The following is a 22,942-nucleotide window of genomic DNA, read 5'->3' as shown; positions in this document are numbered from 1 at the left end:
CGACGGTGTACGCCTGCACGCCACTCTGTCCCTTGCGGGGCACCTCCCGCACAACACCAGCCGAGTGTCTGCCGGTCTTGTTGATCATCTCTTCGAACACAAACTGCTGCATGACGTCATCCCACGCCACACACACACTGGCGCAGCACAGAAGCAGCAGTATGAGAAGCAGTGGTCGGCGCCGCAGAAGCAGCAAGGGACGCGTTGCCTTACTCATAACCTGCAAGTTATTGTGATCGGTGTAAAATAGAGTTGCGTAAAACAGTCTATAGAAGTTGGCGCAAATAAAGAAAGAAAGAGAAGGTGAAATTATATTATCTTCCGAAGTAGTCGTAGTACGGCAATGCACTACAAAGCAATTTAAACTAAAACTACAATAAACATATATATAAATATATACATATACGGATATGTCTTGGGTGCTCAGAACACCACAACTTCACCGCAGGCGACAGAGCGAATAACGGGATGGGTCACAGTTTCTCCCATTTGCCTACACTATTTTCTCGACCATCCATCTCATAACTGCAGGCCACGCACGCAACGCCCAAAAGATTGCACCACGTCGCATCCACACCACCGTGCCATACGTGCAGGCACTCTAGGAAATCATTCAACACGAGCATAAAGGGTCAGGCATAGAAGAATTTCACTGTATACGGCGTCGAGGATCAGCGACAGTCTCCCCAACAGCTGGTGGAATGAGAGTGCCAGAAACAACACCTTGGTATCCGTGTCGCTTGTCATACCCAATGTCAGTTGAATCAGCATGCGACACTCGAGCTGTCGGCGGGAGAGAAAGAGGAGTCAACTCCCCTTTCCCACCCTTCAGAAGAATGCCATTTGCTCCACGTCATCGAGAGATGTAAAAAGAAAAAAACCTCTCTAATATAGAAATATATAGTTACGGCGAAACTTCTACTAGTGCTTCACATTTGTCATACGGCACTATAAAGAAAAGTTTTGCATGGACGATCCCAATTGCTATTAAATGCCTTTCTGGGCTTAAATAGTACACAAGAACAGTTTGTATGAAGTTGCAAGATCTGTCTTGGAGAGGACTGAAGGAAGGTGCTAACAATATGGTATGTGAATTCGCTTCTTAAACCCAACCGAGTGGTTTTAATTAATAAGAAATATAAAAAATGAAGAACTTTAACAATCTATCGCCATTTTGGTAAGGGAAAAAAAAGAGAATTGAACTTTATACTGAGTATAAAACAGTCAGAATAACTTTACTTTTTTCTTTTCCAATACATGTACCTTATGTGCCTGTAGCAACGATGAATGGCCGCTGATCAAGGAGCGGATGTTTTCGCGCTGCATGCAGCCAGAGACTGGGGAGACGGAGTAACCTAAGTGACACCTCAGTTTCCAGTAAGTCATCGTAAAAGTACGAGAGTAAGGAATTCACTGACTCCTCTGTGAGGGAGCCACTCAGCTGCAATTCTACAAGATACTGGTATGCTCGCCCACCGCTACTCCTCTTGTTTTCCGCCCTTGCAAGTCGCACCAGTGCGTCAACGTGTGCTGCTGTAAGCGGACATTTTTCGAAGAGTAGCCGTCGCAGTCGCATGACGGGTAACCGCAGTCCACGCCCCAAGTCACTTGGTGTAAAGCTGCAGCGTGTGAGACGCACCGCAGTTATGTATGCACCACCGTTAAGAAGATTTCTAGCGAAGGCGACAACACGTGCGGCAGCGTGCGGCTCTTGTGAGTTGGCGTGACGCAATGGTGGGAAGATGTCGAGGTGCCCGTTACTTTCCGCGCGGGGAGCTGTTGGAACCGCGTCGCCGGTGAAGGGAATGTCTGCGAAGTGCAGCGCGGCGAGTCGGAGGGCGGTGGGGTCGCAGTCCTCCAGCAGGACGTCCTCCAGCACCGCGAGGACCGCCGCGTGAGGGGTCTTTCGGAGAGGTCCAAGCACTGACACACAGACCGATACACTGGAGTCCTGCCCCTGAATATCTGTTTCTCCTTTTTTTTCTCCCTCTTCCACATCAACTTCCACCCGCACAGGGAGGTACTCGGAGCAGCGCTCGAGGACGACGAGAAGCTGATCCACATTATGGAGGGGTCTACGTTCACTCTCAATCACACGCATCACTTCTGCCGTTGTAAGAGTCGTGGGGTGTGTTGGTTCGTTGACAAGTCTGGTTCCTTCGGGCGGTGGACTGTTAACACTTCCACGAGGTGCTTTTTGACCCCCAACTAAAAAATATGATGAATCTTCAAAGGGTAATGCACTCGTCTTATTTTCACAATCTATTGTGTATGTCAAAGGTTGATTGCGTTTTCCCTGTGACGAGGCATGTATTGCATCTTTTTCTTCTCTAGCTGCCACTACTAATGGCGCACTTGTTGAGGAAGTTAGCCCAGTCACTAACGTTGGTTCCTTTCCGGACTGTGTATTAAGGTTAGTCCTTGTGTAGATCCCTTCACTAGAATTATTATCTGAAAAGTGATTCATTCCATCACCACGCTGCATTTTTAAATGCGTCATTAGTTGACATACGAAACCCCCACACAATACGCGTAGACCCGCCCTTATTCCGCTGCAACACCACCTTGAAACCTCCTCGGATTCGCCATCAGACTCCGTGGTATCGTCTGGCGCTGAGTAGTTGTAAACATCCCTTCTCTTGTCTCTCTTTCCGTTAGCGTTATGACCCTGAAGATGGTGTGGATTATTATTGCGAGCTTCTCGACGGGGTACCAGCAGTCTGCTCTGCTCAGCGTCACTCATATAAGTTATATTTTACCAAATTTTCCTCCGTATCAATTATATACACGAATTCTGTAGATAAATATTTCTCTCTATATATTTATATATACTGGATCGGCGGTAGATATACAATCACAAAGGCTGGAGAAATTGAATAACCAAATAATAAATCAATTGAGCTATTTTTAGAGAAAGTAGAACAAATACAAACCTCCGCTTTATAAACTCAAACACTCGTTCACCTTCCTTTGTTTTTGTACTTATAGGAAAATTTACGTCTCTACTATCGTAGTACGCCACGAAAGAAGCTGCTCTTTAAGAGAAATGTTTACCAAAGAAAGAAAAGAAAGAAATATATCTACTGCAAAAAATCATAAAATAATATGCTTACTTTCGTGACAATAACAAATAACCAAGGCATTCAATAAACAATTACCAAACATGTTATTCCTCTGATAGACTCAAAAAAAAAAAAAAGGATAATAAAAACATAGAACAAACGGCAAAACTTCTTTCAACTTCATAGAGAGAAGCACATCCACGCAACTGCTTCTACTGCCATGAGCAAAAGATAAAGCAGCACACACCCACAACTCGAAACGCAAAAGAAAACAAAAAAACATTAGTAGTAGTAGCATCAATACCAATAGTATCAATAAAGAGATTCGAAGAACAACTACTGCATTAAAGATCTTCCCACGAACTAATCTCAAACGTATGTAGTAGTTTCTCCTTTTCTTTTTGTGAATCCAAGAAGATTTTCTCCAGTTCTGCATGACAGACATCCGCTTCTTGGTGCAGCATCAATGCCCACTCCTCTACCGCTTCCGGACACGCATGGAAAATCTCCACCAATCGGCTTAACTGACGTCGATGTGACAACACGTCTCGGGCAAGCAAATTAGCACTATGCAATGGACTAGCTACTCGGCAAAAACACTCCACTGGGCTGGACGCAAGTTCAACAGTGTTACCCAACTTATCCTCCTTTGTACTTACCACGTCAGGGATAGGCTGTTCATACGTAGAATTTGTATTCTGTGTGGAACATCCGGTATTCCTTTCAGACAATTTCAGTATAAATTGTAAGCGGGATTTTTCTTGTCGCAGTAAAAGTTGTGTGGTATTGAGACGATCAGTCTGACTACATAGCTTTTTAACTGCCTCGTTTAACTTTGACTGTTTTTTAGCAAGATCTGCACTAGATACACAGTCACAGCAACGGCTATAGTACGTATCAACCTCATTCTGCACATGTTTTACGCGCGTTGCCATGAAATCACGTAACTGAAGAAGAGAATCCACGCATGTCTGCATAAATTTCATATAATCTTCTCTGGTCATTTTCTTTCTTCTTGCTGAAGAAAAAGAAGGTGGTATAGGGGCAGTTATTTTGCTAGAAGATTGACTACCGAGATTGTCATGGCCAACTACTGGAGCACTATCCCTAACGTGAAGAAGTAAATCATCGGTGGTATATACGCTTGAAGTAGAAATTGATGGTGTTAAAACAATCGGAGATCGATTCAAATCTGGTTGTTGTTGTTTTCGCTGTTCAAGTGGATGTTGCTTCTCCACTTTAAATATATCCTCCTTTTTTTCTTCTTTTATATCCAAGATGTCGTCAAGAAATGCTGCGAGATCGTCAACTTCTACGTCACGACGAGTCTCACTGGGAATATTAATATCATGCTTTCTGGTCTTGTCCAAATTAGGCTTATTTTCAAAGGTTTTCGACAATTCAGGAAAATAATCATCATCAAGCAAACGATTTAAGAAATCATCAGGTGAACTATTTTCTTCTAATGATAACGAATCGAGGAATGAACTACTACTACTACTACTACTACTACTACTACTAATACTAATACTACCATGGTTTGTGCCATTTTTCTTTTGACTCTCATTGACTCTCCGTAATCTGGGCCTATTTTTACTGCTTTTCTTAGTTCCCCTCTCCGTCTCAATAGCAAGTGACTTTACCCGAGGTAGCGATATAATATCTGATGAACTGTCTATAAACGGACTGCTGCTGCTTTTACCAGCAAAACTTGTTGATAAAGAAGAAGGACGCGAATGTCTTCGAACGATGGAATGAAGATTTACAATCTTTTCAAGCATTTCTTCCAACAAGGGGTCAAAAAAAGTGCAAATATACGGCGGCAGTGGAAAGCTTACATCCGTAGGAATTAGTTCTTTTCCAAAACAAGACAAAGAATCTGTTGACTCAACAGGATTTCCAAAAATAATATCTGAGGAACCCACCATCACTCCTGTCTCTGCTTTTGGCGACCCTAGCTCATCACTTGTAACATTTATGTTCCTTTTTGAAAGGTCATCAAAGCGCAGCACTACCTTATTGTTACTCTGATAATTTTCACCGCATGCGCTTATAGTAAATCCATCAGGGCCATTAAGTTGCTTGGCACAGATTGTGGCACTAGTATCAGAAATCGCACATTTACTTGTTGTTGTATCTAAAGACATATGTTTCTCTTAGCAATCAAAGACACTGACGAGAAGACATTGAAACTGTCATAAAGAAATGGTGAAAAGGGTAAGAAAAAAAAAAAACAAGAAAAATTATTTCACAAGACGCGAGTAAAACAATCTATTCACAATATACCATTTCCAACCAAGTCCTTCATTACAACAACTACTTCCTTTTTGATTTCATATCAAGCCTGCCAAGTTTTTAAGAAAGAAAGTAATGCTTCTTCTTCCTCACGAATTTTGCGTTCGACTTCCTCTAGCTCTTGATATATGGTTTTCTGCAACGGCTGCTGAGGTACTCCAACCGAGTTTGACTGTGGTTGAAGAGTGACTGCCTCTGGCACAGTTGCAGTTGGTGGAGGTGGAACAGTTGCGGTTGGTGGAAGTGGAACAGTTGCGGTTGGTGGAGGTGGAACAGTTGCGGTTGGTGGAGGTGGAACAGTTGCGGTTGGTGGAAGTGGGACAGTTGCAGTTGGTGGAGGTGGAACAGTTGCAGCTGGAGGAAGTGGAACAGTTGCAGCTGGAGGAAGTGGAACAGTTGCAGGTGTTGATGTTGGTGCAACAATAGTATTAGTATTAGTATTGGTATTCGTAATCGTAGTAGTAGTAGTAGTAGTAGTAGTTGGCGCTGTCTGCTTTGGAATTGAAGGAGGAGTGTTTGCCACTTTGCACACATTGTCTATTGTGTCCATCTTTACGGTTCCCCCACCACACGCTCCAGTCACATCGCCAAGTATAACACTACCCTTCAGACCAGACGATATTCGCTCCAGTTCACGTAAAGTTTCCCCAATAGAACACGAGGAGCTAGCTGATGGCGATTCACTTTGACGTCGTCTTAATTGTTCATGGAGAATGTCACAATCTTCCACTGCCACTTGCAGTTTTGTCCATACTTCAATGTAATGTTGATCCATGCGTTCATACACACTCGCCTTATCTGTGATAACTCGCTGCAGACGCTGTACCTCATCCAGTGCAGTGCGCAACTTTGATTCCACAACCGCCACCTGAGAACGTTCTGCACGCAGTTGCTTTTCCAGCTCCTCACTTCTAATAAGACCTTCACTCAGTGAGACACGTAGTCGATCTGTTTGAACTCTATAGTACTCCTTTTCGTACACAATATCCTTGCTAGAGGCGGCACTTTCCTCATTCTCCTTTGAATGTAGGGTGTCGCCAGCAGAGAGTTTATCCTCCAACTCCCGACGTTTACCCTGTTCTGTGTTCAGAGCGTTAAGTGTACACTTGTGAAGTTGCTGTAATTCCTCCTCTTTTTTCTCAGCTACACGCAATGCCATAAGCAATCTTGCATTCTCTGCAGACAGTCTCTCCTTTTCTCGCTGCTCACTACGGAGACGTTCTTCCACAGACTCCTTTTCAAGTCGTAACCGCTGTGTTGTGAGTTGTAGTAATGCGGTATTTGCGTAGTGAAGTGAGCGCCGCTGCCGCTCTACGGCAATACTTGCATCTATATTCTCATTGCCGTTTCGCTTGACATTTGTATTCATCCACGGTGCAAAGGGATCCACATGAGAAGTACTGACAGGATGCATGAGATTTAAGGAAGAAACAAGATCACTTCGCTCAGGTGGCGAACCAGACTTATCGGCATATAAAGCTCCACGATGTGTGTCCTGTCCTTTTGCCTGCTTTAGCACCGCCACTTCCATCTCCAAACATGCAACTTGTTTCTTTAGATTCTTCACAAGTGCCAACTCTAAATCAGCCCGACAAAGTGGATGATCATCAGTTTCAACGGTGGTTGAATCATTATCCACACGAACAGGGACTTGAGGTACAAGACGTGTCTTCACTTCACCAGCACGTCGGTGCGATGAAGAATTCCGCATTCAATCAGCTTTCCCAATCAATGTATTCCTTAAATTGGATCATGTAAACAGATCATGGTAGTTAACGATAGAAACGACGACAGCAACAAAGAAACAAAAAAAAGAGAAACCCAGACAAGAAAAGCCATCTATAGACCCATTCATCCAAATAAATATATTCGATAAAAGAACGAAAAAAACTAGTGAAAGAATAAAATAGACATTTACTCAAAAATGAAAAAAAATTTTTTAAGTTAAAAAAAAGAAGATAATAGAAAATAATTGGCGTGACAACGCTGGAGAGGATAGAACCCCTACCAGGTGGCGTTCAGTAACAGTATCAGTAACCTTAGCCTTTATATAGTGGTAGTGGCAAATAGTAGTCGTAGTAATAAATACACGATGCTACCGAGAGCATTCCAGCATTAGATTACCTAACTTACCACCTACCTACTTGGTTAATTGCTTACTTGTCGTCGGGAACGGTAATGCACACATCCACACCAGCGTCAATCTGGAAGGAGGTGATCTTTTTCACCAACTCCGTCGGCGCGCGGAGGTCGACGAGACGCTTGTAGATCTTCATCTCGTATGTGTCCCATGTGTTTGTACCGTTACCGCAGGGTGTCTTACGCGTTGTGATCTTCAGTGTACGCGTTGGCAGACGCACCGGCCCGCGCACCTCCACCTTCTCGTTGCGTGCATGCGTGAGGAGCTCCGCCACGACATTCTCCACCGCCTTTGCGTTGCGGCTCGTCATCTTCACAATGACACGCTGCGTCTCCTGCGAGGCAGCCTGGTCCTTCTTTACGTAAGCCATTTCGTCGTGATCACACCTTTATGGGGGAGAAGAGAAGAGAAATGGAAATAGAAAGGAGTAGAAGAATTGGAGGGAGAGGGAGGGGGAAGAGGATGATAGTTCTCTTAGTTAGTTAACAAAGAGAGCATGCAAAAAGGGAAAGACATTATATTCTTTTTCAATAACAAAACCAACAGTAATAATAGCACCAAGGATAATAAGGCAAGTTTCTTCCATTTAAATTATTTCTCTTTTAGTCAGAGTTCAGCAACTGTGCAAACACCACCCCAAGATGTAAAATAATAATAATAATAATAATAATAAGAAGAAGAAGAAGAAACACCTTATCAAAGTGTTAAAAAAACTTTGGAGATGTCTGTTTTTCTCTCTCCGTGTGTGAAAACATCCACTCTGGTGGTGGTGGAGTTGCTGCTTCGCTGAGTGATGAGAATGAAAGTTGTGCCTTACCCTTTCCCTTTCGTTTTAATGCAGCTCTGTACGCCACTTGAACCATCGGATCCTTGTGATCTTTCATATGTTCATAGGACTCGAGTACCATTTCAAGAATACTATCTGGTACATCAAAGTCCTCCTGGTATAGACGTACTAATTTGTCCTCAATCACACGTTTGTGTTCGTGGCTTGCAATGCTATCAAAACGGGCAAAGCGCATCAAAACACTATGCCACTGCCCACGTAAATAGGCCGCTTCAATAAGAAGACGCATCTTATCAAACGTTTCAGGGTATTCACGATCTCGCATTTCTTTATTAAGACGATCAAAATGTTTCCAATCCCGCAATTTCATACAACAACGTAAAAGTGACATATACACTACTGCTCCACCGTTTTGCATAATAGGGAGTTGTGCAAATCGTTGTGCTTCATCAAAAGAATTACTTGCCTCAATACGAGATGATAATACCAATCTGTAGACTTGTGAAGATATTGGACGGCTATCTTTTTTCATTACCTTTAAAATACGCATCGCATCTTCCCACTTTCCTGCCATGACACAAGATCGCAACGGGGATTCATAGTTCTGTTGATACATAGTCAGACCATTATTCTGCATTGCATCAAAGAGAGTCACTGCGAGGGCCCAGGTACTAGGATTTGGCACTAACGCACTTCTTTCCATTGCGGCAACCTCTTCGCAGGAATTAACAGCGATACGAACACTACGTTCATCTGGTGGAGAACGTGTCGCGATCATCTCTCGCATTTGTCTCACCACCTCCACATGTTGCCCGTGACGGTAAGAAACAAGAATAGCCGCATCATGTGCCTCCGGTGGAATAAGAATGCTTTGCTGAGCACAGCTGTGAAGAAAGCGAAGACATTTTTCCCACTCTCCACCAATTTCCCAGAGCCGTGCTACACGTTCTACCATAACAGGTGTTAACTCAACATGCTTCCGAAAACCCTCATTATCTTTTCGGAGTGAAATAAATTCCCTCAATGCCACCAACCATGGTAGATTAATATCATTCCTATCATTATCACCATCATCGTCCAGGTCCTTTTCCGTTTTCTCTTCTACTGTAGAATCATTAGATTGTGAGTAACTATGAGAAGGAATTGATGCCGCTAATGCAGCACGAAGATACTCAGATATAAGTTCATCATTTACAATTGGTGTATGGGATGCGTTTTTCTGCAACAAAGCTGTATCACGCTTTCGCAGACGCAGAAATTGATTATGAGCCTCTTTAAAATCTCCGCAGTCTGCGCAAGCAGCCATGTAGGCAAGATGTACTTGGATAGATCGTGATTTATTGAGTTCCCGATGAAAATCTGTATAAATACGACGTGCAACATTTAGCATTCCTCTTTTTCCACAACGTTGAATAGCATCAGACAACATTTCACTTGAAGGTGTAATATTATGCTGCGAAGCATCGGTTAACGCGGCGATGCACTGCGACCACTGACTGGCATGCTGGTGCTGGTTAAGAAAGGCTTTTAACTTTGCTAATCGTGTAGCGTCACGACGCGCTAGCAGTTTATCACTGCGCAACTTACTGTTGAGGAGTTCGGCATACGCAACTCTTTTCTGCATTCAGTTTAAGCTGCTGCTTCAACACCCATCTTTAGAAATTAAGTTGTTTTTTTTTGTTTTTGTGTGTGTACATGGTGGGGTCAGTTTTCATACAGGCACAGACCCCATACCACATTCCAGAAAAAAAAAAGAAAAACATAATCGCGAAGTTAATAATAATAATAATAATAATAATAATAATAATAATAATAATAATAATAATACAGAAAACAAAAACGACACAAAAAAGGAAAAGAAAAACAAAACAGGGAATAACTATAATATAAATTTTTTAAGTTAAAAAAAAGAAGATAATAGAAAATAATTGGCGTGACAACGCTGGAGAGGATAGAACCCCTACCAGGTGGCGTTCAGTAACAGTATCAGTAACCTTAGCCTTTATATAGTGGTAGTGGCAAATAGTAGTCGTAGTAATAAATACACGATGCTACCGAGAGCATTCCAGCATTAGATTACCTAACTTACCACCTACCTACTTGGTTAATTGCTTACTTGTCGTCGGGAACGGTAATGCACACATCCACACCAGCGTCAATCTGGAAGGAGGTGATCTTTTTCACCAACTCCGTCGGCGCGCGGAGGTCGACGAGACGCTTGTAGATCTTCATCTCGTATGTGTCCCATGTGTTTGTACCGTTACCGCAGGGTGTCTTACGCGTTGTGATCTTCAGTGTACGCGTTGGCAGACGCACCGGCCCGCGCACCTCCACCTTCTCGTTGCGTGCATGCGTGAGGAGCTCCGCCACGACATTCTCCACCGCCTTTGCGTTGCGGCTCGTCATCTTCACAATGACACGCTGCGTCTCCTGCGAGGCAGCCTGGTCCTTCTTTACGTAAGCCATTTCGTCGTGATCACACCTTTATGGGGGAGAAGAGAAGAGAAATGGAAATAGAAAGGAGTAGAAGAATTGGAGGGAGAGGGAGGGGGAAGAGGATGATAGTTCTCTTAGTTAGTTAACAAAGAGAGCATGCAAAAAGGGAAAGACATTATATTCTTTTTCAATAGTATCGTAGAGAATAGACCTCATGTTTTTTTTTTCTTATGGATATTCAACATCTTTTCTTCACCAGGTTTGGTTTTGTAACTCAAACAAAGGTCCTCTTTGCTAGCTCATGTGTCATCACAGGATTTGGAGAGAGGATTGCCTTTAAATCAGCACTTTGTGGAATCATTACTTCTGCGTCTCTTACTACAGAGGAACCACTTGTTTCTGTAGAAGCGTTTGTTTCAGGTTTGAGGAACTCGCGAACGACAAAATCCCAAGATTGACGTTCTCGTTCAATATTAACTTTTGGTGAATAACGAAGAAGTTTCGATAAGGCACCATCTGAGTATATATCCCATGGAGCCAGTCGAAGGGTATGAAGGATTCGAAATGCGTGAATAAAAAATGCCTTTTCAGCAGTTTTACGAAATACACAACGACCCAGTGCGATACGTCGGCCGTAGATTTTTTCATCTATTGGAAGCTCCATCCAGTAATTATTACATGGAACACGGAGACGGCCATTCCAGTGTTGTGAACCTTGGTAATGTTTCATATGTGCCCAATGATCCGTGCTAGTCCACCCCACAGTCTGCAGATATGTTTGAAAGAGACTACGAAGTAGTGTACCGGTATCAGGTAGACCTAATTTGTAGCACTTCTCTGGTTCAATATCTTTTACAACATCAAAGTCGGCTGCATCAGCCATCATTAGATTCCATACATCTTGATGAGGTGGTATTCGTGTAGTTCCCGTACCAGGTACTTCACGGTACCCAGGAGGTGAACGAATAGCATACAGTGAACTGTCAATGTTACGATTCGTTCGACTCCCATCATCATCATCATCACCATCATCATCATTTTTACTATCAATAGGATCACGTGGTAAAATGAGACCAAATTGTCTTCGTAGATCTAAAAGATGTTTCAATTTTTCTTTATTCTTTGTCACTGGTATGTTGAGAGCACATAAAGTGTCAATGGCATGTAAAGCACATAGTTCACGAGCACTATCTGGTGTTGCCCCAATTGCATTCCCACCACGTACTCCATATCTTTCAGGAAGTGGTAAATAAATACTACATCGAAACTGCTTATCACTGTAGATATAACTTACATAAGCTGCTTCATAGGGATGTTGCTGTTCCACCATAAACTGTCTTAGCATTAATTTTGAAAATTCAAATAACTCCCGATACTGTGGTTCATTACATATATCTACTTCTACAAGATGTTGTCGAAGGTCTGCAATAACACGACGGTTCAAAGCAACTAATTTCTCTGCTAGACTTAGTGGTGCCCCTCGTTTGCGTGTTTTCTTAATTCGTGGCCAGTGCTTTAATGGTTTAGGTAAAAGTGCACGTGTGGAATCATCTAGTACACGTGGTAATGGAGATACAAGACGTCCATACCGCAAACAAGCATCAAAGTGATTTGTCTGCTGCTCCACATTATGTGTAAGTGGGACACCGAGAAAACAGAGAAGTAATTCAGCATGCATCGCACATAGTGCTATGGCGTGAGCAATGTTCATTGCCTTTCCTATAGCCCGCAGGTCTGGATAAGAGGGAATAGGTGCCGTTGCGGTATACCAAGTGATATTTTTTCGACAATGTGGACCAAATCCAACATCTACTTGTGTTAACTCCTCACTTACTCTTGTTTCTACACATGCTTCAAAAGAAGCTTGTAGATGGGATGATTTGTATAGTTCATCCAGACGCTGAATTGCAAAATGGTCGAAAAGACAAACTAATCCTGGAAGTTTATCATGCTGCCACCAGGTACCTTTTTCTCCTTCTACTAAATCAAATATTCCACCTTCACTTTCATCAATAAAACCAGCAATACGATGTTCATTAAGTGGACGAGAATTAATTACTGCAAGACGCATAGCAGGACAATGTTGTGCAAAAGGAATAGGTTCTTTAGTTATAGTAGTGTCGGATGAAGCTCCTTTCGGTTGTAATACTTCTACCTCTATAGGATCAATTTTAATTGGAATATTTTCTTCATCACCCTCATCCATTCCTGGAAACTGTGTATTATGCTTAAATATACGTGCTTGCAAGTACGCGAGTTCACCGGCCATACCACGTAAAAATGGATCACCACCACATCGTCTAGAAAAATCATTATACCGCCGCTTCTTAGTATGATAGTCTGGTTGATAACTCTGCAATACTGGATACGATATTGCTCCTGCTGTACCACGCATAGACTTTGACTTTGCATTACCATTATTATTACCATTACCTGAAGTAGAACCAGCTACTCCCTTGTTCATTATTGTCATGTTTCCCTCATCTGCCGTATCTACTGGTTTATACAATACGGGAAATGGTAAATCAGAAACACACATCTCCCGTATGGGATCACCCGGCATTGGAGCATAACGTCCCTCCCGTTTGGCTTCCTCAACACGTTTGCGTTGTAACCGCTCTGATGTAAATAGTGGGATTCCCAAAGCATCCAAACATCGTTCTCCATGCATACAGGCAGCCACAATAGCATCCTTTTCCTTTTTTCCATATCCAACAGCCCTTAACTTCGCTTGTTGCATAACTCCAGAGAGAAGTACCTCCACTGGTACTAAAAGTTCAGCTTGAAAGAAATTCTTATCTGATGTTTTACTAACAGAGAAAGGAGAAGCCTTTCTGTTGTTATCATTTTCTGGATCTGTGTATCGGGTAAGATAATTTAACATGCGAGATTTCGCGAACATGTCTAATTTCTCTAATACACAAACATCCTGAGCGGGTTGCTCTTCCTCAATAGGATTACTTTTTAACAATCCAGCTGTGGAGGAGGGTGTGCTTGGGGGATTAGTGTCATATCCACGACGACTACAACTTAAAGCATAAGGAAAAGAGTGTTTTGTTTTATCTGAAACTGCAAGGAATAAACAAGATAATTGCTCACGCCCACGTGTATTGCTACTTAAATACCTTTTAGAAACACCCAATAAAGAACAAGAAACACAACTTTTGTTGTAGATAATCATTTTTAGTCGTGAAGTGGGGTTATGAAACGTTGAACGCATGAACAAAGCATCACTAAGTCTATTGAAGAAAAACTCCCTTTGATTAATGTTCGTTTTTTATTTTATTTTTATTTTTCGTCTTTTTAATCCTTTTGTATTATTTTACTATTATTGTGTAAATAGATGTGAACTCGTACGAGTATGATTACGTATATGTATGTGTTTGTGTCAGTGAGGCTTTTCACTGCACTTGCGATCATCATCAAGACCAAAAGAAAAAAATAAATAAATAAAAAGAAAAAAATAAAATGAAAAAGAAGAAATTCTCAGAATTTATTAACTGGGTAAAAAAAGGGGGTATTGTTATTTCTATTCATCCACTCAGTGACCGTACGAATACAATTAAATCTTTCTTTTCTCTCAGTTTTCCTTCTTAAGATTCCCCTCACCATATCTCTCTTTCTATCTTCAAAGGGAATCACTTACTATCACCCTACTAAGGGTTCAACATCACGCCAATGTATACATATAAACATATGCATACATATTTAAATATTTCTGCTATTAAGAGGAATCTCTCACACTCAGAGGGTGAAAAAAAGAAAAACCCATAAAAGACAGAATGAAAACACAAAAAGAAAAGAATAAAAAAAGAAACTTACTTGTACAACAATAGTCGTGCTGGTTTCTTGGTACCTCATGGACAAAAGATATATATGTATACACATAGATAATGTGACCAATGAGGAAATCCCACACACGGATAACAAAAAGAGGGAAAAAAAAAAAAACACCGGAAAGCCAGCAAAATACAAAAACAAAAATAAAAGAAAAGAAAGTGGGAATAATAATAATAATAATAATAATAATAATAATAATAATAATAATAAATACAAGACCAATGTAAAGGTATCCAGTAGAAAAATCAGTACAAAAGACTGTGTTCCGGTGTATATGCATGGGTCTAAGTATGTATTATTACTAAATGGGGGCAACGTGTTCTCCTCTTTCTTTCTTCTTCTCTCTTCTCTATTTATTCAGAAAGAAATACACTCCATTCCAAGACGACGCATGACATCTATCTGTCCCTTTTTTGTTACTTTTAGTTCATCCCAGAGAACTTCAAAGATACACCGCTCGGCGCAGCGCAGCAGATTAGAATCACAGCCTGCAGCAGCACCAACGTGACTACTTACTACTTCCTCCATTACATCGGCGAATGTGTCCTCATTCACTTTCATACTTAATAACAGAGAAGCACTGAGAAAGAGTTGCACATTCCAAAGTTGTAGACTAAATATATCGCTTCCAGAGCATGTACGACACAATGTATCATCTTCACCCTCAGAATTTGGTCCTATTGAGTAAATATCGGATGACACAGGAGATAAAAGAAGAGAAACACACTTATTCTTGTCATCACTACTGAGATTACTGCAACTTCTACTACTTCTACAATAACTTTTAGCTAAAGGAACTCTGGATGTTATTTGAGGTAAATATTCCGAGAAGATATTCTCCTGTGGGTCATTTATTTTATTTGCCTTACTTTGATAAGAAACATTGCGTAATGCTATGGTATTCCTCTGATGCAAGAGAATATTTCTTACCTGCATACGCTCCAGCAGCCAAAGAGAGTGTAGGAGAGTACTTACAGAGCAGCCAAATGTTTTTTGCGCCGCTTCAAATAAAGTCTTAACAAACTCTTCAAGAAACATCTGCAGTTGTTTAGAGGAACTACATAGTCGTCGACCCATCATACCAAGTGGAAACGTTTCTGTTGTTATCGCCTCCTCCATGGAGGCAGCAGTGGGCGGTGAAACAGGAACACAACTGTGTATTGAGGATGGTAGTGTGAAAATAGAGGAATTATATGCATTAAGACATCCCTCACTGCTACAAACACCAACTGCAACAATATTGTAAATAAAGGATGTAGCTGCCTTAGTAAATAAGCTGTTATTATCCATTCACCCTTTCCTCTACAGATGCAAAATAATAATAATAATAATAATAATAATAATAATAATAATAATAATAATAATAATACAATAGAAGATTAAAGAAGAAAAAGGAGGAAGAGAAAGTGAGAGTGAGAGTGAGGGGAATTAAGTACACAGTGTTATCTTTATTTCCCATATCCTTATCAAAAATATAAAAAAAAGAATAGAACACGACTGATACTTGCAAAGCTAAATGTACAAAAAAAAATCAAAAATACACATACATATAGATGCAAAGTATGAGGAAGATAGAAAAACCAAATAATATATATATATAGAGAGAGAGGAGTGAAAACAGTAACTATAACAGATCCTGTCGAAACGGCACGCCACGTTCTGGGTCAAGTAGGGGAGCCTGAAAACACCTAAAGTGTGTGGACATTAGATTCGGAAAAACGGCAATAACTCCCACACCAAGAGGCTTACCACAGACTGCACACATCCGCTTCTCATCTACATAAACACATCGCTGGTGCAATAGGTCGCGATAACGTTGTGCATCTGCAATCATAGATTTTGTCTTATTTGCATTTACTTCCGCGACTTGAATCTTATTACACAATGTTTGAAAGGCTCGTAGAAGATATGACCATATTTCGGTAACACACACCTCATCTGGCAATGATGTCATAACAGAGAGAGGATTAATACAATATGAATGTTCATTTAAAACTGCAAGAGCAGCAGAGAGAAGTCGTTCTTTACCCGCAGTTGGAACAAGTAAAACATGAAGAAGAATATTAAAATACTCGTTAAAAGTACGACCGTCATGCGATTTACTATGATTATATCCAGTAAGGGAAATTTTGTCATCTTTCTTAACAGATAATTCATCTCGCTTCTCATTACGGATTCCATGAGGCTCACAAGTATTAAAATTTTTATTATCACTAAGCCACTGCGTATCGTTACTTATGTTTTGAAGGTCACGTGAGTGTTGTTCTTCGCAATATCGTACAGCGGCATTAACATCATCAAGTTCATATACTAACTTTGTTAAAGCACCAAGATGATCACCGGCTTGTTTTAATACTAATACTTGTTCTTCTTTTAAACCAGACTCAAGAAGTTGTGAAAGTACTGTATCGGTATCATAATATTGATTAATCTGAAGAAATGTCAATAAACCCCGACGAGTGGCACCACGAATACTATATTCATAACCTGCTTGAACTCTGACAGCATTGGCACTTAGACCTTCTACACCAAAGGACTGCAAGACATGAATAATATCAATAAGATTTGTAGCATATAATGTATGAAGTTGGGAATCTGTATTGTTATCAAAATATATGAGATGATGTAGATATTCATGTAATGGGTACCCTCCATATCCAATTAACATAGGAATGATAAGAGATGCAGATGGTTGTTGTTGTTGATTGTGCCGTTGTACTAACGCAGCAACGGCGGCACCAGAATTTACACTTAAGATCCATGGTAGAAATCGAGTATAGAGTTCATCATCACCACTCATTCGCAGTACAACACCTGCCTCATACACTAATCGCTCTTTCTGACATCTTTCCAAGGCTTGTGTAAATTGACCATTACAAGATGAAACTAAAGGATAAATTTTTGGTTTGGGACGTACACCTTCATCACTAACGTAGTAAAGACATTCTTCTGGGTTTAATGTAGATGATGTGAAAAAAATATCTGTTAGTTCATCATCCGTGTATGGTACACAATCAAGCACGTAAAGAAGAAATATAGCAAATTCAATAGCTTGCCGTTCTACACTGTTAGTTCCTAATCCAATAGAACATCGTCGCATAAGTAATTCATACAATTGATGATACGCCTCACTACTAGTTAATGTGAACTCTACTGTAGACTCCCGTTGATTTCCTTTTTTTTAATGGACGACGTAATTCTGGTATAAATTCTAGTAATTCCACTATTGGTGTTGAGGCAAGTTCAAAATAACGAAAAGCTTCACTATATTTTTTCTGTTTTAAAGCATGACTGGCACATCCATTATAAACGCGTCGTAATAATTCATCTTCTCCAGTTTCATATGCATACTCCAGATACCGCAATGCGCTTTCATAAAGGCCAGCATTTATATAAAGTACTGTTATAGTTTTTTTCGGCATCGGCACTAACAACTGCACACTATACGTACATACACCATAAACACCTAATAGTGTCGAATACGCATTATTTGGTACTCCATCAAAACCATATATAGATCCCCCATTACATGGAAAATCTTCCCCATCCAACCATGATTGCATTAACACACTACTATTTGTTTTAACACCTATTATAAAAGGTGAAACAAAAGCAAAATCTAAAATAGGTTCTGACATTCCAATTGAAATTGCTGTTTCTAGTTCTGCTTCTGTTGTTGAATCTACCAAGGCAAGTAGGTTGTCACCTATTCGAATTAATATATAAAAAGTATCACCATACCCAATAACATCACGACACAAGGGACCTTGAGATAAAGTTTCTAATATTTCTATCCTCTGCAGAAACTGTTATGTATTCGCGTTAAATACACAATATTCATGTGGACTCCCTGTAATGATAAGATCAGTTTGCCATGCCAGAGTCTTCGTAGCTTCTGATACCATCATATAAGGACAATCGACAATAGCAGATTCCCCAGTATTAGAGTTTACATTTCCAATAATTTGCGAATTTCGTTCTGTATATTCCACAAGGATCAAACAACGATAGATAAGTAAGGCTAATCGTTGTGGTTGTCGTTGTTGTTGTTCTTGTCGTGGTACATTTCCCTGTACTTGATCCACACAACACGTTATAATTGGTCCTTGTGGGGGAGGAAGATGTTTAAAAAGACCTATACTATTTAAGAATACATAATTCAGTGAATCAAGAACACCTCCTGCAATTACTAAAAGCATGGGTGTAGAGAATTCACTGTTAACATGAAGAAATGTAACCCCATGAGAAGTAACACTTTTACCGTTATCAATATTATCGTCATTAGAACTGTTAAGCTCTTTGCAATGAAGAAAGGAAGGACAAACATCATAACGGACGGCAACATGGTCAAGAGGTGTGACAATGCGGTATACATGTAGTGTGCCATTAGCGCAACCAACATAAAGAAGACTACGTAATTCTTCATTACTGGTGAGATGCATTTCTCTTTAAAGTGGCTCTTTGCTGGTGCGCTCTACGGGGAACAGTACCGCCGTATTTACACTTATTTTCTCATGTGATACATCAAAAAGCGTCTTGCGTTCCATATGTTCTCTGAGCTTCCTTTTTTTCTCCTTTGTTGTACTTACTCTGTTACTAATACTTTATGAAAAGACATATTTTTATGTGGATTGTAATAATAACAAAATTTATTGTTTTATTACTATTATTATTGTTATTATTATTGGAATTAGGGGCATATAAAAGAAAAAGAAAAATAAAAGAAAAAGAGTCAAAAACATCATACACAGAGAGTCACATACAGAGACTGTCCATCTCTGTATGTGGCACTGTGTAGAAATGAAAAAACAGAAAGACAAAAGTTGGCATATGAAAAAGAAAATGCTGCTCTCTTCTCCCGTTTTCATCATTCTGCTCTCATCATTTCCCCTAATTATTACCCTAACGTATACGTGTGTTTTAACAAAAATACACCTATCTATCTAGTCTCATCTACCTCTCTGCATCTTTGCATAAGTCTGTCTCTGTATTCCTAACAGCATATATATAAGCATATACACGCATATATTTCCTTTTACAGAAAGAGACAAAATGCGGAAAAATGCAAAAAGGAAAAGAGAAGGATTCACACAACGTACACATTATCAACAATTCATGCGAACATAGGTGATAAGAGAAAATGAATAAGAGAATCAAAAAAAAAAGAAAAAAACACCTCCTCCTCTAATACCAAAACACCACTACTATATTATATATATATATATATATATATATATATATATATATATCGCTACCAAAATACCGTACTCCTCCCCATTTATTCAATACAATGGAAGTGAGGTATGCATTCCTCCGTCCCCTTTAAATTTCTTTTTTACCCTTTTCAATTTTTTTCCCCTTTCCTGTCCTCCTTCCATTTTGATTGTCAAAAACACCTTCACGTTTTGCATCCATCCATAAAACTTGCATCTGGACGTTTAACGAGTCTCCAAACCTACTAACGTGAATAACGTCTTTGTAATAACAAAACAAAAAAAAGAGATATACCTGCTCCGAGCAAATTCACTTACATTCCTTCTGCTACTACTAGTTTCTAACGGAGGGTAGGCAGGGGTCCGGGACTGTGACCGCTCTTCTCTTCATGTGGAATTTCAAGTGGCATTATCTTACCCCTACCACCCACACCGTAGTTCTTGTCGCGTGTTGTCAAGAGAAGTTCATCCGAACGTCCAATAGACTTAACATACTCCAACCACGGGTCATTAGCCGATACACCGAGCTTGGCGATCTCACGGCCTGGGTCAGTGATGTAGTACTCTGGTGCACGGTGTACCCAGCGGTAGACTGGCTGATCCAGCTCTTGCTTCTTGTTAAAGCGCTGGGCGGCAATCCACGGCTTTGTGGTCCACAGACCAACGTTGTAGAGCGTAATATCAGGATGCAGAAAAGCGAGACGGTAGCTGAACCACAGTGTGTACAACAAAACAATAGTAGTAAGTACACGCGCAGGCATCGCCTCCATAGTGCACGCCTGTAAACGCATCTTTTCAATCGTACTCACCTCCAGCCAGTGGACATAGCGGCCATACGGGTTACGGGAGAAGAATCCCGTTGCAAACCCCTGTGGTAGAAGATTGTAGCGAAAGCGGTAAAGCCAATGCAGCGGTTTTGGTGAGAATCCCTCAAGATAGCCAGTGCTAACACCATCATGGACAGTCGCAATATATGGATTGTGTGTCATCGGCTTTACGTACACCCCATGATCCACAACATTGGCGCGGGCCATGCCTCCGCACATCTTTGAGGCTGTGCGAGACATTTTCTGCTGATAACAAGGTGGTTTTCTTTTTTTTTATTTTCTTTCTATTCCTATTGTTCCTACTCACTACTCTGATTTCCCTTTTTTTTGCTATTGTTTTCTTTGGTTTCCTCTCCCTACTATTAGATAAGTAATTTAATGGGAAGGAGAAAGGGCGATAAAATAATAATAATAATAACAATAACAATGAAAAATGATAAAAACCAATGTACGGGTTTTCTGGCACCACCAGCAATGAACAGTGACGATGAAAAGAAAAAGGAGCGACCATGAAAAACAACAAAATAGCCACAACAAAAGGAAAACACAGAGAAATAACAACAAAAGAGACAAATAAAGAGAAAGTGCGAGAATTCCAGCCACAAATACTCTAATTACCCAATTACCTGTTTATCTCTGTATCATCATTATTTGTCTACAACAAAAACAACGAAGGAACAAGTCACAAAAAAATGTCCTCTGCACAACAACAACAGCAGCAAAACCACAACAGCTCACCTATTCATTCACTCCTCAGCAAATAAAAAAATTTCTTATTCTTGTAAGTCCAACTACTCAGGCAGGTGCGATCATCTCAATGTAACGACTGTTAACCATTGCACTTTTGCATTGCCGCACTTCTTCTCGTGTGCCTTCCTTTCCATGTTGCCCAACGCCGCGGCTCCACACATAGTGCACCACTTCCTCAAGAAAAATATCCCCTTTATCAGCATCAATTGCCGTGAGTCGGCCTTCTAATTCGTGATCCTTGTACGACAAGAACACAAGTATGCGTCTACCATGCAGACTAAGAAGAAAGTCATGAGGAAGAATTAACTGTGCCTTCTCAGATTTCTTCTTCACAAGCGCGGGGGCAACGGCGTTGAACTTTACGTTCCCACTCATTGCAAAAGAAAGGAGGTACAAATGTGAAGAAAGATATTAGACAAAGGACAACTTTCTTAAAGAAAAGTTGTCAATTTACCTACAATTGACTTACTTTCCTTTATTTAATTATCCTTCTTCTATTTCCCCTACAGAAGGCACACCTACAGGAAAAAAAAACAACAACAGCAGCAGCAACGGCACGAACCTCCACCACTACTACTATCGTCACCTATATAAAAAAAAAAACAATAAATAGGGAGAGAAAAGGCTATCCTTCAGTAATGAAGAGAGAGACATGCTGAACAACAATTGAGGGAAGCAGTTGATAGCCAACCAAAAACCCCATCCATCAAAACTAAAAAAATTTTTAATCACAGAAAACATGAAAAAACAGAAACGAGAAAAAATCCCAGCAGAAAGGTGATGTATCGCAACCACGCCATTCCCTGCCGATGCAACAAACCACTTCCTCAGCACTCCCCGCCCCGTGCTTTCTTTCCATCATCGTGCGTGTTCCCTCCTCTTACAGACGACGACCACGGCGGGAACCCTTGCGGCGTGTGGAGTCTGTTGGGATGGGTGTGACGTCCTCAATGCGACCAATCTTCATGCCGGCGCGGGCAAGAGCACGGAGGGCGGCCTGAGCACCGGGTCCGGGGCTCTTTGTGCCAACACCACCCGTCGCACGCATCTTCACGTGCAGGGCGTTGATGCCGCACTCGCGGCAGCGGGCGACGACGTCCTGCGCGGCCATCATGGCGGCGTACGGGGAGCTCTCATCGCGGTCTGCCTTCACCTTCATACCGCCAGTCACCTTGCAGAAGGTCTCGCGGCCGGATATGTCCGTCACGTGCACGAAGGTGTCGTTGAAGGAGGCGTAGATGTGCACAACGCCGTACACCAGCTCATCCTTAGCGGCGCTAGAGCCGTAGAACTTCACTTCCTGCTTCCTTGACATGGTTACGGGTCCTTTTTCACCTTCTTATGAATGAATTGCAAGGAGACAAAAAAAAAGAACAAAGAAAAGAGAAAGATATAAAAGGAAAAACATGAAAATAAAAATAAAATAATCACAGTCAAAGAGAAACAATCCAAGTAGAATAACTATAAATACCACACAATATTCGTGAAGTACAGAAAAATACACACTCGTGTAAGTGAATATATATATATATTTTCTCATCTATACATCAATCCTTATACACACACGCACACAGACACATACAACTTCCATG

At 40.9% G+C, this 22,942-nt stretch overlaps 14 protein-coding genes across 14 annotated transcripts; all 14 read right to left on the bottom strand.

Moving 5' to 3' along the window:
- Positions 1-1,264: 1,264 nt before the first annotated feature.
- Positions 1,265-2,743, bottom strand: LSM04_008281 (uncharacterized protein; the record flags this gene model as incomplete). Its single annotated transcript, XM_067330714.1, has 1 exon — positions 1,265-2,743. The coding sequence occupies one exon, from the start codon at positions 2,741-2,743 to the stop codon at positions 1,265-1,267; it is 1,479 nt and encodes a 492-aa protein (XP_067188578.1).
- A 663-nt stretch (positions 2,744-3,406) lies between these two features.
- LSM04_007239 (uncharacterized protein) lies at positions 3,407-5,209 on the bottom strand (the record flags this gene model as incomplete). Its single annotated transcript, XM_067330713.1, has 1 exon — positions 3,407-5,209. The coding sequence occupies one exon, from the start codon at positions 5,207-5,209 to the stop codon at positions 3,407-3,409; it is 1,803 nt and encodes a 600-aa protein (XP_067188569.1).
- Positions 5,210-5,400: 191 nt separating this feature from the next.
- On the bottom strand, positions 5,401-7,068 carry LSM04_006858 (uncharacterized protein; the record flags this gene model as incomplete). The annotated part of the gene is made up of 1 exon (XM_067330712.1): positions 5,401-7,068. One exon carries the CDS (start codon positions 7,066-7,068, stop codon positions 5,401-5,403), a length of 1,668 nt encoding a protein of 555 aa, XP_067188565.1.
- A 445-nt stretch (positions 7,069-7,513) lies between these two features.
- LSM04_008595 (Ribosomal protein S10 domain) lies at positions 7,514-7,867 on the bottom strand (the record flags this gene model as incomplete). The annotated part of the gene is made up of 1 exon (XM_067330711.1): positions 7,514-7,867. One exon carries the CDS (start codon positions 7,865-7,867, stop codon positions 7,514-7,516), a length of 354 nt encoding a protein of 117 aa, XP_067188580.1.
- A 334-nt stretch (positions 7,868-8,201) lies between these two features.
- LSM04_008772 (uncharacterized protein) lies at positions 8,202-9,908 on the bottom strand (the record flags this gene model as incomplete). The annotated part of the gene is made up of 1 exon (XM_067330710.1): positions 8,202-9,908. One exon carries the CDS (start codon positions 9,906-9,908, stop codon positions 8,202-8,204), a length of 1,707 nt encoding a protein of 568 aa, XP_067188582.1.
- A 488-nt stretch (positions 9,909-10,396) lies between these two features.
- LSM04_000140 (Ribosomal protein S10 domain) lies at positions 10,397-10,750 on the bottom strand (the record flags this gene model as incomplete). Its single annotated transcript, XM_067330709.1, has 1 exon — positions 10,397-10,750. One exon carries the CDS (start codon positions 10,748-10,750, stop codon positions 10,397-10,399), a length of 354 nt encoding a protein of 117 aa, XP_067188483.1.
- A 244-nt stretch (positions 10,751-10,994) lies between these two features.
- Positions 10,995-13,940, bottom strand: LSM04_004483 (uncharacterized protein; the record flags this gene model as incomplete). Its single annotated transcript, XM_067330708.1, has 1 exon — positions 10,995-13,940. One exon carries the CDS (start codon positions 13,938-13,940, stop codon positions 10,995-10,997), a length of 2,946 nt encoding a protein of 981 aa, XP_067188536.1.
- Positions 13,941-14,917: 977 nt separating this feature from the next.
- On the bottom strand, positions 14,918-15,850 carry LSM04_007336 (uncharacterized protein; the record flags this gene model as incomplete). The annotated part of the gene is made up of 1 exon (XM_067330706.1): positions 14,918-15,850. One exon carries the CDS (start codon positions 15,848-15,850, stop codon positions 14,918-14,920), a length of 933 nt encoding a protein of 310 aa, XP_067188570.1.
- Positions 15,851-16,184: 334 nt separating this feature from the next.
- LSM04_004143 (Vacuolar sorting protein 39/Transforming growth factor beta receptor-associated domain 2) lies at positions 16,185-17,660 on the bottom strand (the record flags this gene model as incomplete). Its single annotated transcript, XM_067330705.1, has 1 exon — positions 16,185-17,660. One exon carries the CDS (start codon positions 17,658-17,660, stop codon positions 16,185-16,187), a length of 1,476 nt encoding a protein of 491 aa, XP_067188531.1.
- Positions 17,661-17,694: 34 nt separating this feature from the next.
- LSM04_007017 (uncharacterized protein) lies at positions 17,695-18,198 on the bottom strand (the record flags this gene model as incomplete). Its single annotated transcript, XM_067330704.1, has 1 exon — positions 17,695-18,198. The coding sequence occupies one exon, from the start codon at positions 18,196-18,198 to the stop codon at positions 17,695-17,697; it is 504 nt and encodes a 167-aa protein (XP_067188568.1).
- Positions 18,199-18,369: 171 nt separating this feature from the next.
- On the bottom strand, positions 18,370-19,107 carry LSM04_006075 (uncharacterized protein; the record flags this gene model as incomplete). The annotated part of the gene is made up of 2 exons (XM_067330703.1): positions 18,370-19,006; positions 19,046-19,107. The coding sequence occupies 2 exons, from the start codon at positions 19,105-19,107 to the stop codon at positions 18,370-18,372; spliced, it is 699 nt and encodes a 232-aa protein (XP_067188553.1).
- A 1,007-nt stretch (positions 19,108-20,114) lies between these two features.
- LSM04_004108 (uncharacterized protein) lies at positions 20,115-20,840 on the bottom strand (the record flags this gene model as incomplete). The annotated part of the gene is made up of 1 exon (XM_067330702.1): positions 20,115-20,840. One exon carries the CDS (start codon positions 20,838-20,840, stop codon positions 20,115-20,117), a length of 726 nt encoding a protein of 241 aa, XP_067188530.1.
- A 555-nt stretch (positions 20,841-21,395) lies between these two features.
- On the bottom strand, positions 21,396-21,725 carry LSM04_003538 (uncharacterized protein; the record flags this gene model as incomplete). The annotated part of the gene is made up of 1 exon (XM_067330701.1): positions 21,396-21,725. One exon carries the CDS (start codon positions 21,723-21,725, stop codon positions 21,396-21,398), a length of 330 nt encoding a protein of 109 aa, XP_067188523.1.
- Positions 21,726-22,230: 505 nt separating this feature from the next.
- Positions 22,231-22,665, bottom strand: LSM04_009134 (Ribosomal protein S11; the record flags this gene model as incomplete). The annotated part of the gene is made up of 1 exon (XM_067330700.1): positions 22,231-22,665. The coding sequence occupies one exon, from the start codon at positions 22,663-22,665 to the stop codon at positions 22,231-22,233; it is 435 nt and encodes a 144-aa protein (XP_067188587.1).
- Positions 22,666-22,942: the final 277 nt, after the last annotated feature.

Source organism: Trypanosoma melophagium (genome assembly GCF_022059095.1).
Source record: "Trypanosoma melophagium isolate St. Kilda chromosome Unknown ctg36segment0, whole genome shotgun sequence".
NCBI classification, from domain to species: domain Eukaryota; phylum Euglenozoa; class Kinetoplastea; order Trypanosomatida; family Trypanosomatidae; genus Trypanosoma; species Trypanosoma melophagium.
The sequence above is the reverse complement of the archived record's forward strand: the minus strand, read 5'-3'. Positions and strand labels throughout refer to the sequence as shown.